Raw genomic sequence first — 14,524 nt, forward strand, 5'->3', positions numbered from 1 at the left:
TGTAATAATTTACCAAAACCTGGTTGTTACTTAAAAATGTTTTTCCTTTTACTAGTCTTTTGAAAATTATGTTAAAGAATGATTTTATTACATTTTGATAAATGTTGAAACTGCCCCCATGGACTGTTGCAACCGTCCCCTCTTATGGGGTCAGTTGAAATATTTGACTTTGTCTATTCAAGTATAAATTGTACAAATATTATCATAATGTACACATGTTGCAGCAGTGTAGGTAGCTGACAGATGTGGGTATATATTGTATTAAAATGTTGTCTTTCAAATACAAATAGTCTCTGAGAAAGTCACGGAAATGCAAAAAGTGTTGCAATTGTCCATGCTCTCCTACAAAGATCCATATTGATAATCCACCATGTTAAATATAGGAGGTGCAGAGAGTATGCAGACAAGTAGACCTATACAGGTTGGGAATGGGATTGTGTTGTCTATGTCAATTTTTAAGTCGGCATGAAACTGCCACTCATAAGAAAAAATTTAGGACAGGACTTGATTTTGTCCATTGGGAATTTGCTATTGCTGCTATCACAAGTGAGTGAAGGGAAGAGGGAGGGGAAATTATTTTGATCAAAGATAAATAATAATGTGCACAGATAAATAATTTATAATAAATACTATTTATAATATTTATAATAAACAGTTTTCCATAGAAAGAAAGAATTGTAATTTTTTTATTTCATGAGGACTTTAACTTGACTGACAAAACTGGTAATGCACCAAGTAGCCTACCTTTGGCATTCTTTCTTTGCAGTGAACAGATTTGAAAACACTCTCAAAATACACAATTTTACAAAGAAAATTTTAGGGACTTTACTTAGTGGTTTAATGTTGTACAAATATATATATTCGATATAAACTATATTTTTTTCTTTCATGGAGAGCGAACACAAGCGCGCGAGCGTCCCGCGTTCTCTGATTGGTTGAGCTGACGTTCTCTTCAAGTTGTCAAAACTACACAGCTGCGCCTCTTCTCATTGGACGAAAAGAGTTCCAAGCGGTGCCAGCAGGTAACCGCTCGGCCAATCAAAACACTCCTTTCATGTTGTCCTAGAGACCGTGGTATTTCAGTCTACGACTTCCTTATACTGACATTTCAGTATGTGTTATGAGATAAAACATTCTGGCTGTTTCAGAGTTTACCACTTTGCTTCGAACGCGGAACTACAGCAGCTTCTTTCGAAACAGTTGTTGTGTAGGCTATACGTGTGTGTGTGTGTGTGTGTAGCGTTGCGTGTGTGTGTATGAAATATTAGCCCAGCCCAGCAGCCCTTCCTATTTCCCCTCCCTTTCCTCCAACAGTCTCAGTCGGTTCGCCCGCAGCACTTGGGTTCTCTCGGCCGGGTTTCACTCCAGAGATGGCAGCGAAAGTGTGTAGATCGGTCCTCCTCCTGTCCCGGAGCAGCGGAGCCGTAGCCTCGTCTGCTTTCCCCGCATTCGGTGTCTCCTCACAGCGACATCCTCAGAGCACAAGAACGGTGAGTTCCTGGAATGGAAACCGAACATGGGTGCTGCTACCGCTGCTGCTGGACTAGGGGAGGGTTGTGAGGGGAGAGATACGGGGGCTGGGTTCCTCTCGCTGAAGAGGATTAACGTTAGACAAAAACAACCCGTCAAGGAAGTGCTTCGAGACGTTACTGTCCGCATTGAGTATAGTCGTGCATTGCACAGTGATGATCAGCAGTGCTGCATCATTAACCAGTGCACTTTCAGTCTAGCTGTTCAAGTCGTCCCGTTTACAGGAGGCGTTTACACATGTGCAAGGCAGTGTCATGGCTTGGCTCGTGCATGAACGTTACATTTCAAGTTTGCATGCATGATGGAGAATTACACGCGAGCGATCGGATGCGCTTTTGGCGCATTGGCTCCGTGCAATCCGTTCCAGGATAACCTTGAAAGCAACAGTGGTCTCAACTTTAACGCTGACTGCCCGCACAACTCCGAGACACGGCATGTGCTCTCCGTGATTGATTACGTGGCATTGGATCGCTTCAGTGATTTCAAGCATGCATCGCGTTCTTTCAAGCTTTGCCGAACTGGACGGACCGTGTGTTTGATCCACTGCAGTGTCCGACTGTACTCAGTATATGAGAGAGAGAAAGAGAGAGAGAGTGACAGTGCGGCAGGACCCCCGCGTTCACGCAGGACCTTGCGTTTAAACATTCTCGAGACGCGTTTTTAAAAGTTGAACTATTCTTAACTTGACGCGCCGTCTCAAAAACGCAACGTAACGTCCGTCTGACGCATGCGTAGTCGGAATAAAATAAAGTAATAACCCCAGAGCAGACGGAACGCAAGAATGCGAACAGTGAGAACGCCCCCTGCCCGTCTGAAGTACTGTCATTGTTGGGGGAAAAGGAGGAGACTCCCTTTCTCACTCAGGCAAGCATGTTCAGTTCAGTTCTTCGTTTAATTATCTCCCTCTCTTTACTCCCACACTCCTCCCTTTCTTCCTGCGGGTGTTTCCCGTTTCCAGCGGCAAGCCTGTGGGTTTTCCTTTGAGTAAACTCCTGTGCGCATTGCTCAATGGCGCTCTAGCATGTCATGGAAGCTCGTCAGCTGGAGAAAAAACACACGGGCAGTCCCTGAGACACCATCAGCATAGCTTTTGTTTTGTTCCACCTCATTGACTTTATAGTACAAACATGAAGAATGTGAGGAGGAAGGCCAGGAGTTCCCTTTCATGTGAAACTGGTATTACCATGAGAGTATGGACGTTAGCATAATGGATAAAGCGATATTCTATAGGCTAGATGGTACTAGATAACTTAATAATCCATATTTACTTAAAGTACATATTTTTAAACAAAGTGCTGGGATAATTCCACATTTTCGGGGCCATATCATTGTGGTAGTACCATGGTATTTAAAAAAAGAAGTACCACCTTACAGTACAATATGTAGATGATACTTTATACTTTCTTACCTACTTTCCCACATTATCAAAGCATATTGTTATTCAGTTTTATTTGGACCAAGGATAGCATAGAAATCATGTTTTGGTACACTGGCATGTTGCTACAGTGAAATGTTATAGCTTCCAGTATATTTATTGTCCATTGTTAAACTTTGTGCTTATGTTTTTGTACAAGTTGCAGTTTGGCCCATGGTAAACAATAATTTTTCAATCCAGGCTTACTAGAAAAATGTGCCTGTATCGGACTGTAAAAAAACGCACCTTCACTCTCTTGCATTGTAGAAAAGTGAAGCCGGCAATGTCCCAAATGGCGCTGAAATCTTGCGCTGATTTGGGACCTGAGTCTGCGCAGTATTGAGCGTGAAGTGGAGTTGCGGTATCAAGGCCCCGCCCACACTCCCGCAGTATCTGTTTGCAGATTTTACTGCAGAACACATCATTATGTTGGTGTGAAAAACAGTTATGGAAATCTAGAAATTAAAGTCAAAGCTCCAATCGCCTACCATAAATCCCGGAAAAAGTCAGTTGGTGCATCAGTGACTACATCACTCAGAGCTGTCAATCACGACGTCACACTCCCGTTTTTACAGCATCAAATAACTAAAACCAAATTTATTTAATAAAACAAACACTTGAACTTACATCAGCGTGATTAAAAACTACCTAAAATGACAGAAACCATCTTTGGAAATAATTTTTTGAACTGTAATTTGATTGTTTGTTGAGTCCCATTTGATTACACAAAGAGGGCGGGGTTTATGGCCTATACTGGGACCAACCACCTGGGGGCGATCAACGTTTTGGCTTCACTTTTCAGGACTTGACGCTTGGTATCGACATTTGTAAATGATATATGCTTTGTGAATGTGAATCTTGCATTGCATCTTTGACCTATCACGGCAGTTCAGAAATGAAAAGTCTGGTCAGTGGTGCTAAGTTTAGTGCACTATCACATTAACCCACCACATATACTAAACCGTACCCTAAATCTGACCGATTGTGTTAACAGAAGTAAACATGATGAGATAAAAATGCATATGTTACAAATGTTTTCTCATGAGTCGTGTTTGAGGGGACCACATCCATTATAGTTAATGAGTGCACCACATCGCATGTGCAATGCTGAACTTAGTTCAGCTACTGTGCAAGTTTGTGACCCTGGACCACAAAACCAGAAATAAGGGCCAACATAATATGAAAGCTGAATAAATAAGCTTTCCATTGATGTATGGTTTGTTATGATAGGACAATATTTGGCCTATCATATATATTCAGTTTGGAGATAATTGCCTTTAAAGTTGTCCAAATGAAGAACTTAGCAATGCATATTACTACTAATAATACATTTTTGATATATTTACAGTAGGACATTTACAAAATATCTTCATGGAACATGATCTTTACTTAATATCCTAATGTTTTTTGGCTTAAAAGAAAAATCGATAATTTTGACCCATACAATGTATTGTTGGCTATTACCACAAATATACCCGTGCAACTTATGACTGGTTTTGTGCTCCAGGGTCATATATATGATGCAAACATAGTTTACAGATCGTGCAAGGAGCCATGCAAAAATAAATGTTTATTAATCAACAATCTGCCCATGTAATCATAATTTGAGTGGAAAGTGCCACTAGTGTTTATTTGAATTGTGTGTATAAGGTATGGTTTCGAATTTGTAGGTATAGGCACATTTTTCTAATGAGTCTAGGTTGATTTTAAATGATTAAAAAACAATCGGACAGTACTATGGTAAATACTGATACTTTCACTGATGGTGCCACTTCAGGGATTTTCTTTATATAGTTTTATATCAAGCGGCAACCTTCTGTGGTCTCTCTTGAAGCTCATACGGAAGTGACTGCAATTCTGGCCGCTAGAGACAGGCTCCAAAAGGGAGCAGAGCTCCATGTTAAAATACCCAACTTTACAGCAGAAAAAACCATGTTTACAGCCTGGTACAAATTGTGGTTTTGGTCTATATAGTTAATTTTTCCCTTCATGACAACTGTGAGGGGGGTGAATTTTTTTATTACTCATCCGTTTAAATTATATTAAGCCTTAAAGTTCTGCTAAATTAAGGACATGGCCACCGGAGTGACAGGTGGATTGCCGCTATGGTTGAGCTAGGTGTGTGTGCTTTCAGCAACCATTCACCTCAGCTCCAGTCACGTCCTGCCTCTTTGCCCATTTTCTGTTATCCAGGAGTGACGCCCTGCCAAGATTTTTAGGCTTCAAAACTGCTCTTCGCAAACCTATGGATTACGTCACGGACACTACGTCCATATTTTCTATGGTTTATATGGGTTTTCTTGATATACAAGTAACATTTAGTGTGTGAACTTGCATACTCTGGTGAGATTGCGGCATGCAGTTAAATAATCTTTTAGTCGTTTTCAGAACCATACCTTCTCGAAGAATCACACCAGCACACTCTTAAACCCTTCTTTGGATTAAGTGATCCCGTCGTGAATCTTTGCGTGTCATTTGTTTATTTCTCTCTGGGCAGTAATATTTGTGTGACTGTTGGCATTTAGTGTTCCTCAAACCAAGCCAGCGTGGCATCTTCCAGTGCTTGGCACAAACCTGTCAGGCTGGGACACAGCAGTGACAGGTCCCTGACAGAAAGGCCATGCTGCCTGAGCACCAAGTCTCAAAGCACCATTTTATCATAAACAGTCAAAGCACAGCTGTGAGGTGTTTAACGAATTGCTACAACACAACGATTTCCCGAAGGACTGTGCAGTTCAGTAGAAATAATAAGGCTTTGAGAGTCTGAAAAAACGTTGAACCTTAGCTGGACTTTAATCAGTGGAGAGTGCCAAGGCTAAAAAACTTCCTCTTGGATCACAAGCTGAAATGCCAGTCGCAGTGTCAGATATTAATCCTGACTCTGATGTCAGACCCCTGAGATATGCACTTAACTCTCGTTGGCTCCCTGTTGACTCAACTGTTCAATAAAAGCCTCCTTTTTGATTGCGGACAAGTACAGAGACTGCTTAAACTACACTGCCCGGCCAATAAAAGTCACTGTTTGGATTTAAATAGGCAAATAAGAGTCTTGAGAGTCGACGATTGGATCATTATTGCAGTAATTATTATGTTATATATTATGTTATATGTTTGGCAACAGTTCTTCTAACACTAACTGATGGAGTGTTTAGTAGGGGTGTGACGAGACACTTCTCACGAGACCGAGACGAGATTTTTACATAGTATTTTTAAGAAATCCTCAATGATGAAATGCATGACTAGAAACATTGTTTGCAGGTGCATTTGAAATGTTTTAACTCATCTTGTAATGAATGTCATTTCGGTTCTACTTTCTGAGTATGAATTATCATCTGCAGTAAACAACGAGCACTGTGCAGGTTTTGCCAAAAACTCAACTGACTGGCTTCTCTGCTGTATGATTGTCTCTTCAGACCTTAGAACTGCACATGAGCTTCTTTTGACCTCCTGAACTCCTCTCCTTCCCACAAATTGATCAGATATTAAAGAGTTAGTGAAAATTCCAAAAATGAAAATTAAGTAATTAATGACTCACCCTCATGTTGTTCCACACCCGTAAGACCTCCGTTCATCTTCGGAACACAGTTTAAGATATTTTAGATTTAGTCCGAGAGCTTTCTGTCCCTCCATTGAAAATGTACTGTCCATGTCCAGAAAGGTAATAAAAACATCATCAAAGTAGTCCATGTGACATCAGTGGGTTAGTTAGAACTTTTTGAAGCATTTTGTTACATCTGTCACCAGATAACACGTCAGTAGCGTCTTACGTCAGCAGCGTCACTGCGGAGTCGTGAACGCGGATTGACAACAGACCGGAAGAGAAGACGATGCTGAATAAAGTCGTAGTTTTTGTTATTTTTGGACCAAAATGTATTTTCGATGCTTCAAAAAATTCTAACCCACTGATGTCACATGGACTACTTTGATGATGGACATGGACAGTATACCGTACATACATTTTCAATGGAGTGATGGAAAGCTCTCGGACTAAATCTAAAATATTTTAAACTGTGTTTCGAAGATGAACGGAGATCTTACAGGTGTGGAACGACATGAGGGTGAGTCATTAATGACATAATTTTCATTTTTGGGTGAACTAACCCTTTAAGTTAGCCTGGATGCCAGCCGAACTTAGCCCCGCCCACAACATTTTTACTCGGGCAGTTCGGTCTGGACTTGCTCAATAGAGAAGTAATTATGCCCGAACAGAAACTGTTCGGACCAATGAAATTGTCAGGGCGGGCTTTAGACGATGATGGACAGATGATAAACAGTAACGTAATCATCCACGTCATCAAAGGCGCTTGGGTTGAATTTGTTCTAATCCTAAACGCAGAACTTGTTCATATATGCATTCACCTTTACTATTTCTCTCAGAAATGATGATCGTGTAGGTAATTACTCTGTGTATCCTTAAATTCTTTTTTTACTACACCGGCAAAGTTCGTTTACACTCGTCTTGTTCTTCTAACGTTAGGCTACTTATTCCAGCGTGCGTGCAGACAGGGTTGCCAAGTTTTTACAACAAACCCGCCCAATTGCTAACGTTCCTCAAAACTAGCCAAAAACAAGCCCAAAAGCTTTCCAGGGGGGTTCTCCGGGAAAAAAAGGCATTTGGGGGGTAAAATATGTGTTATTTTGGAAGGACTGCCTGCTAAAATTCGTATTCCTGGGTCTGTATATCACATAATTGGGGTCGCTTCAACCCATGGACTTGGCAACACAGTGCAAGTTGAGTTCTGTTGACATTTGACAACTAACGTTATGCGTCGCTCGGTCGCTACGTTGCTCTGATTGGTTGTAGGTCTATCCAATTGAGGTCTTTCCTGGTTCGGTTGAAACACGCCCCATAATCACAGCCCAACGGAGCAGTATCAGACTCACTTTCTGACTAGAATTGAGTATGACGACGTCAGGCTACCTTTAAGTGCAAACAATAACCATAATGCCATAATCAAAGTACTCAATATTCAAAGTGCAAATAGAGACCACATTTTACAGAGCTAAGAGATGGTTACAACGAGATATCTTTTATATTGGGAGATATTCGCGTGCCTCAGGGAGAAACTTTCAAACAGGGGTAACGTATTGAAATCGTGTTTGAATGCGCGCTCACGTTTATTTTCACTTTCAATTTCGCGATCGTGTGTACTCTGTGAATGGGGAGCGGTGGTGCTGAACGCACATTTTAAAATATAAGTCTGACGCTTCGGCTGCGCAACGAATCATCCGCCACGGTCCAGTCCACTAACATGTCACACACACTCAATGCGAGCGCTTTACTAACACGTAACACAATCATAACACACGCTGTCTTCTCGTCGTGCGATCAGTGGCATGTATGACTCGAACAGCTCATGTTGGATGAGCTGATGGAATTGAAGCGACTGTTATCCACCTGAATCAAATAGTTTTTATTTCTAGAAAAAGCAAAACTAGAGTCGAGGCGTAATGTAAACGTAGCGTTGGTATATTCTATCCTAACTTCACCCTTACACTCCGTCATGACCAGGTCATGACAATATGACACAAGACACACAGTTTAGCCTTGTGGCACGAGATCTCCCAAGTGTTTAGCTTTTCATTTCTTAAACAGCCATGTAGGAAGACACATCATGGTCATATTCCAAGATGACAATGTCAAGATTCACCTCTTGATGGAAATAACATAATTTATTTAATCAAGAGGTGCATTAGTTTTTTGGTCAAGATCTTTTATTGACAATGCAAGAGTCCAGCACTCTTTAAAGTCTCCTCCAGCACATCCCAAAGACGATGAATTTAAGGTCTGGACTAACCACTCAGATCATGTGTGGAAATGATACTTCATGGAATTTGAGCCTAACGAATCTTGACATTGTCATCCTGGAATATGGCCGTGATGGGTCTTCCTACATGGCTGTTTAAGAAATGAAAAGCTTCATACTTGCAGCACAGCAGGTTTTTTTTATCAGTTGAGACTCTTTGCTTGCTATGAAACGGAATATCTGTGGAAGTGTTACTATTATCTCATTTCACAGATAGTTTGTTTCTGTATTGTTTCTATATAAAAATGTCGATACAATGTAAAGTTTTTTTTCTCTTTTAAATTATTTTGTTCCATTGTACAAGCAGAATGTGGTGGTTGGTCGATGTTGTATATTTGTCCCGTCCCTCCTCCACTGTGATTGGACGGCTAGGTAAAAAGTGACAGTGATGAGCGCTACGTTTTACTCAAAGTTGTACATTCTTCAACTCTTTGCGATCGGTAAAAAACACAGAGCGCTCAGCTCGTTACACTCATGCCATTGAAAACAATTGGAAAACTACGGCAGCCGTGTGAAAACTTTTTGGTGGACAGACGGCCTTTGGGTTAGAATAACCATTGCCAAACATATATACTTGCTAGAAACATAATAATCACTGCAATAATGATCCAATCATAGACTCTTAAGCATTTGCTCATTTAAATCAAGCTTTTTTTTGGCCGTGGCAGTGTATCTGAAGATGTAGATCGCCCTGTGATCTCCTGTAATCCACTCCAGTGGCTCCAGTGGTCATCAATGTGGGCAGTGAATTGTTGAGTTTACTCTTGCTTACAGTGTTGCAGAGAGTATATGCAGACGGTGAGCCAGCTGCAGGGGAACGCTATGAATTCTGGGAGGTGCATCCCTCTGTGTACCTTAGAGATGTTAAAAGAAACATGCAGCATTAATTTCCAGCCATCTGGAGTCATTACGTTCAGTACCAAAGATCTTTTTTCCATCATACTAGCCATTGTACAACGTTTATGCTCCATTCAAAACACATTAGATGAATACTTGTGAGGTCAATTATTGGTATTTTACACAGACCGTGATCACATCATATTAAAGCGACTCAAGCAAGCATATATGCAGTGAAGTGTTTTTCCTTCGGCAAATGTATTGAAACCTGGCCTGTCAACTTGCAAATAAATGAATGGAATTTTAAAAATGAAACGTTAATACATACTGTAAGAAAAGTTTTATTGCTGTCACTCTCTCCTTGTGATCATGAACATCACAAAATCATTCGTTCCAGAATTTCTTTTTTTTTTTTTAAGTGAACGTTTCTGAATCATAACCCTGCCCAGTTTGTTAATCCAATTTGGATTTAAGTGGCCCGATTAACTGCCGTCGTGATTGACTGAGCGGCTTCAGTGATCTGGAGTAGCAGGAACAGAGGGAGATTGGTCTCTAGACAGAGATTGCAATTCTCATTGTCCTTTTTGACAGCTAAGGGTGAGACAACAACTCTGAACGATCCAAGCATTATAACTGCAATAATAGTTGCTCTGTTTTTGAAGTCCATAAAAAATGCACCTGTCCATCGCATTTTCTGGGAAGGCGGTCGGCCGAAACTTTACTTTATAAAGTTTTAAATATGGATATTTTTCTTACACAAATGCATCGATTTGCTTCAGAAGGCCTTTATTATACCCCGGAGCCTGGAGCCGTGGAGCATGTTATTTGATAGACAGATGCATTTTTTTTATGGACTTCAAAAACAGAACAACTATTACTGCAATAATAACGCTTGGATTAGCCTGGACTTTTGTAATATAACTCCGATTGTATTAGTCTGAAAGAAGAATGTCCTATACACCTAGGATGACTTGAGGGTGAGTAAATCATGGGCTAATTTTCATTTTTGGTGAACTATCCCTTTAAAGGGTACATAACACAGTTTCAACCAGTCTCATGTTAATATTAAGTACCTATAGAGTAGTTTTACATTTTACATATCTCTGAAGAGTCTTTAATTTTATCAGATTTATAAAAGACAGATACACTGTACTGATTCTTTACGAAAACAGTAGAGCTCATGGAGGCGTGCAGTGGGCGGAGCTAAAGAGTTACGAGTATGCCCCCCCCCCCCACACACACACACACACACACACACACACACACACATCATCGCTTTATCCCTGGATAACTTTTGATTCACTGTACGTTCGTGTTGTTTACATTATATGCATTTACGCGTCGGCGATTGCCAACAAAACAGACATTTGATGCAGTTTCGACTCATGACCGGGATCTTTTATCGCTGGGACCACAAGGAATTCCGCCCTTTATGACGCCATACTCAAAAAAAAAAACTTTCAGAAATGTAGGCCTATACAAATCCTGAAGGAGTGTACTTGGAACAGAAATATGTCCGTCATACATCCAACTAATTTTTTTAAATTTTGGCCATGTTTCGCATGAGAATCCAACTCTTTAACAGTGTAAATAAGTCACAATGCATGAAATAGCATTAGACATCCCCTTTAATAATGCTCCACGTTGTTTTTAGATAATGCTAAAAGGACAATGCTTGATGAGCAACGTAACATGATTTATGTGTTCATATGGCTTTATATTTGTCTAATTTATATGGTTTTATAATCATGGTCTGCTTGTCTCTTTCAGTGGACGGCTTCATAACGCATTCTCCTATCTGTTATAAGGAGCTCTATATGTTTTCAGATTGCTGTTGGCACACAACTATTCTTTATGTTGATAAAAGAGAGCACGCTGTGACTTGAATGCTGACAAGTTACAATGTGCTTCGATGCATGATCATATTAACAGTGAGATTTTTACATTTCACTCCCACTAAAGCACTGTTGCCAAAGCCATGCGCAATAAATGGGACAATATGTCAGAGCATCCTGCCACAAGCACTTTAAAAAAATGGACAAACCAGCCAAATCATACAGGGATAGTTCACCTAAAAATATAATTGTCATAATTTACTCATCATGTTTTTTTGGACTTTTATGACACAAAATACGATTTCATTTTTTATTATTATTTAAAAAAAAAGATAGTCTTGTATAGATAGACATGTTGTATAGATAGTGTGTGTGTGTGTGTGTCTCTCTCTCTCTCTGTTTCTGTTTTCTCCATTCAATAAAGATTAATGGGGTCCTTGTTGTTCTGGACCCCATGTTGTTTTAAACCAAAACACTCTTTCAAAAGATCTTATTGATTTATGGAGCTTTGCACATCTCTACCATTTATGGTTGCATGAATGGTCATTACTATGCTTGCCTTTGCATACACACCTAGTAATCAATATATGGATGCTGATTAGACAGATTAGGATTTTAAGAACGAGTAGTCTTTAAAATGGAGGGCTCTGTGTTTTAACAATGGAGAGTGTCATTTATTCAGCCTTGAGGAATGTCAGTAAGGGCAAACTCTGGGCTGAATAATAAGCTCAACATTATGCAATACTGTTCTTTTATGTCTAATAAAAAGATGATCCATTGGTTCAGTGTTCATGGTTGTGCACCTAATTAGGGCTTGGTGCAGTTGTGCCTTTAATCATTCTAAATCCTTAGATGCAGTTTTGTAATAGACTATTACTATTGCATACATCTGGGAAAGCGTAAACTCCCCTGTCTCTCTTCCCCTACAGAAGTATAAATACAAAATGCTTAGAGGGTTAGCTCACCCAAAAATGAAAAATCTGTCATTAATTGCTCACCCTCATGTCGTTCCACACCCGTAAGACTTTCGTTTATCTTCAGAACACATTCGAGAGCTCTCCGACCCCTCCATAGACAGCATTTTAATTAACACTTTCAAGTCCCAGAAAGGTAGTAAAGACTTCATTAAAGTAGTCCATGTGACTCCAGTGGTTCAACCTTAATTTTATGAGGAGACGAGAGTACTTTTTGTGAGCAAAAACAACCACTTTATTCAAAAATCTCTTCTCTTCCCTGTCACTCTCTTATGCTATTCCCTTTGTTGGGCTATTCACAAAGTACATCGCTTCAGGGTTTTACAGCAAAACAGCAGCTCACTATTGGCCAAGAACAATCCCATAATCGCTTGCGTGGTAGTGTTTTGTGAATTGCGTAGGAGACTGACATGGAAGAGAAGACTTCTAGTCATTATTTTTGTTTGTTTTTGCTCACAAAAAGTATTCTCGTCACTTCATAAAATTAAAGGGTTAGTTCACCCAAAAATGAAAATAATGTCAATGTCCGTTCCACACCCGTAAGACCTTCGTTAATCTTCGGAACACAAATATTTTTGTTGAAATCCGATGGCTCAGTGAGGCCTGCATAGCCAGAAATGACATTTCCTCTCTCACGATCCATTAATGTATTAAAAACATATTTAAATCAGTTCATGTGAGTACAGTGGTTCAATATTAATATAATAAAGCAACAAGAATATTTTTGGTGTGTCAAAACACCGCTTCATGAAGCTTCGGAGCGTTGTGAATCAGTGTGTTGAATCATGATTCGGATTGCGTGTCAAACTTGCTGAAATCACGTGACTTTGGTGCTCCGAACCGCTGATTCGATACGCTCCGAAGCTTCACGAAGCAGTGTTTTGAAATCGGTTATCAGTATAAAAGTCTTTATTTCGTTTTTTTGGTGCACCAAAAATATTCTCGTTGCTTTATAATATCAATATTGAACCACTCTAATCACATGAACTGATTTAAATATGTTTTTAGTACATTAATGGGTCTTGAGAGAGGAAATTACATTGTTGGCTATGCAGGCCTCACTGAGCCATCGGATTTCAACCAAAATATCTTAATTTCTGTTCCGAAGATTACCGAAGGTCTTACGGGTATGGAACGGCTTGAGGGTGAGTAATAAATGACATTATTTTCATTTTTGGGTGAACTAACCCTTTAAGGTTGAACCACTGGAGTCACATGGACTATTAAAACGATGCCTTTACTAACTTTCTGGGTCTATGTGGGGTCAGAGAACTCTCGGATTTCATCAAAAATATATTCATTTGTGTTCCGAAGGTGAACGAAGGTCTTAAGGGTTTGGAACACCATGAGGGTGAGGAATTAATGACAGAATTGTCATTTTTGGGTGAACTAACCCTTTAAATAGAGGGATTGACAACATCATAAACAGAAGCATTTCTTCCAGTTGTATCTCAAACTGTGCATCCAAATATAGTTAGTTATTTCCTTACTATTTAGAAGGGCTAAAGCAGTACGCGGATTGAGTAGAATGTCAGAATTCATAGCATTCACAGTAGGTGAAAAGTACTCTGATCACTTACAACTTCTGCAAGATTCTGAATTATGCATTCATTGGATCCCGTGTGGCCACGGAAGAGGAGTTATGAATGGCAGAACATATTTGAGAACATAACAAAGTTTGTTTCTCAAACGTACCTATTAGACTGTATGCGATTTAGAAACCAGCTATAGTTGACGCCGATGACTGTTCCAAAGCGGAGTACTGCCGGTCTACTGCCTTCTTGAGGATCATTCTGTATGCAATGTCACTTGTAACTCTCTAAATGGGCAGCGACTCTGTGCGTCTTACAAATACTACTCCTCATGCATGGAAGACATATCAGTACAAATGATACAGTGAAATCACAATTGATATTAATACAGTTTATTTGCATATTGCTAAGCTAACAGCGCAGTACTTTAATGAGCATAATTTAGCCAAAATTAGGGGGTATAATTTCCACACAAAAAGTAATTTCCATTTTTTGGGGGTATTGAACAAATACAAAGTATTATAATACAGATTTCTCAGCGTTTTGGATGCTTTTTTTCCCCACAGTCATTGATATTTCAAGGATATATAAGGTG

At 39.8% G+C, this 14,524-nt stretch overlaps 1 protein-coding gene across 1 annotated transcript in view; it reads left to right on the forward strand.

Moving 5' to 3' along the window:
- Positions 1-1,049: 1,049 nt before the first annotated feature.
- Positions 1,050-14,524, forward strand: part of mcu (mitochondrial calcium uniporter) — a 134,754-nt gene continuing 121,279 nt past the window's right edge. Inside the window, exons 1-2 of the mRNA XM_079843148.1 lie at positions 1,050-1,207; positions 1,315-1,490. Of these exons, the coding sequence (XP_079699274.1) occupies positions 1,114-1,207; positions 1,315-1,490 (270 nt within the window). The 5' untranslated portion in view covers positions 1,050-1,113. The remainder of the gene's footprint in view (positions 1,208-1,314; positions 1,491-14,524) is intronic.

The sequence above is a fragment of the Gobio gobio genome (genome assembly GCF_949357685.1).
Source record: "Gobio gobio genome assembly, chromosome: 18".
In the NCBI taxonomy this organism is placed as follows: domain Eukaryota; kingdom Metazoa; phylum Chordata; class Actinopteri; order Cypriniformes; family Gobionidae; genus Gobio; species Gobio gobio.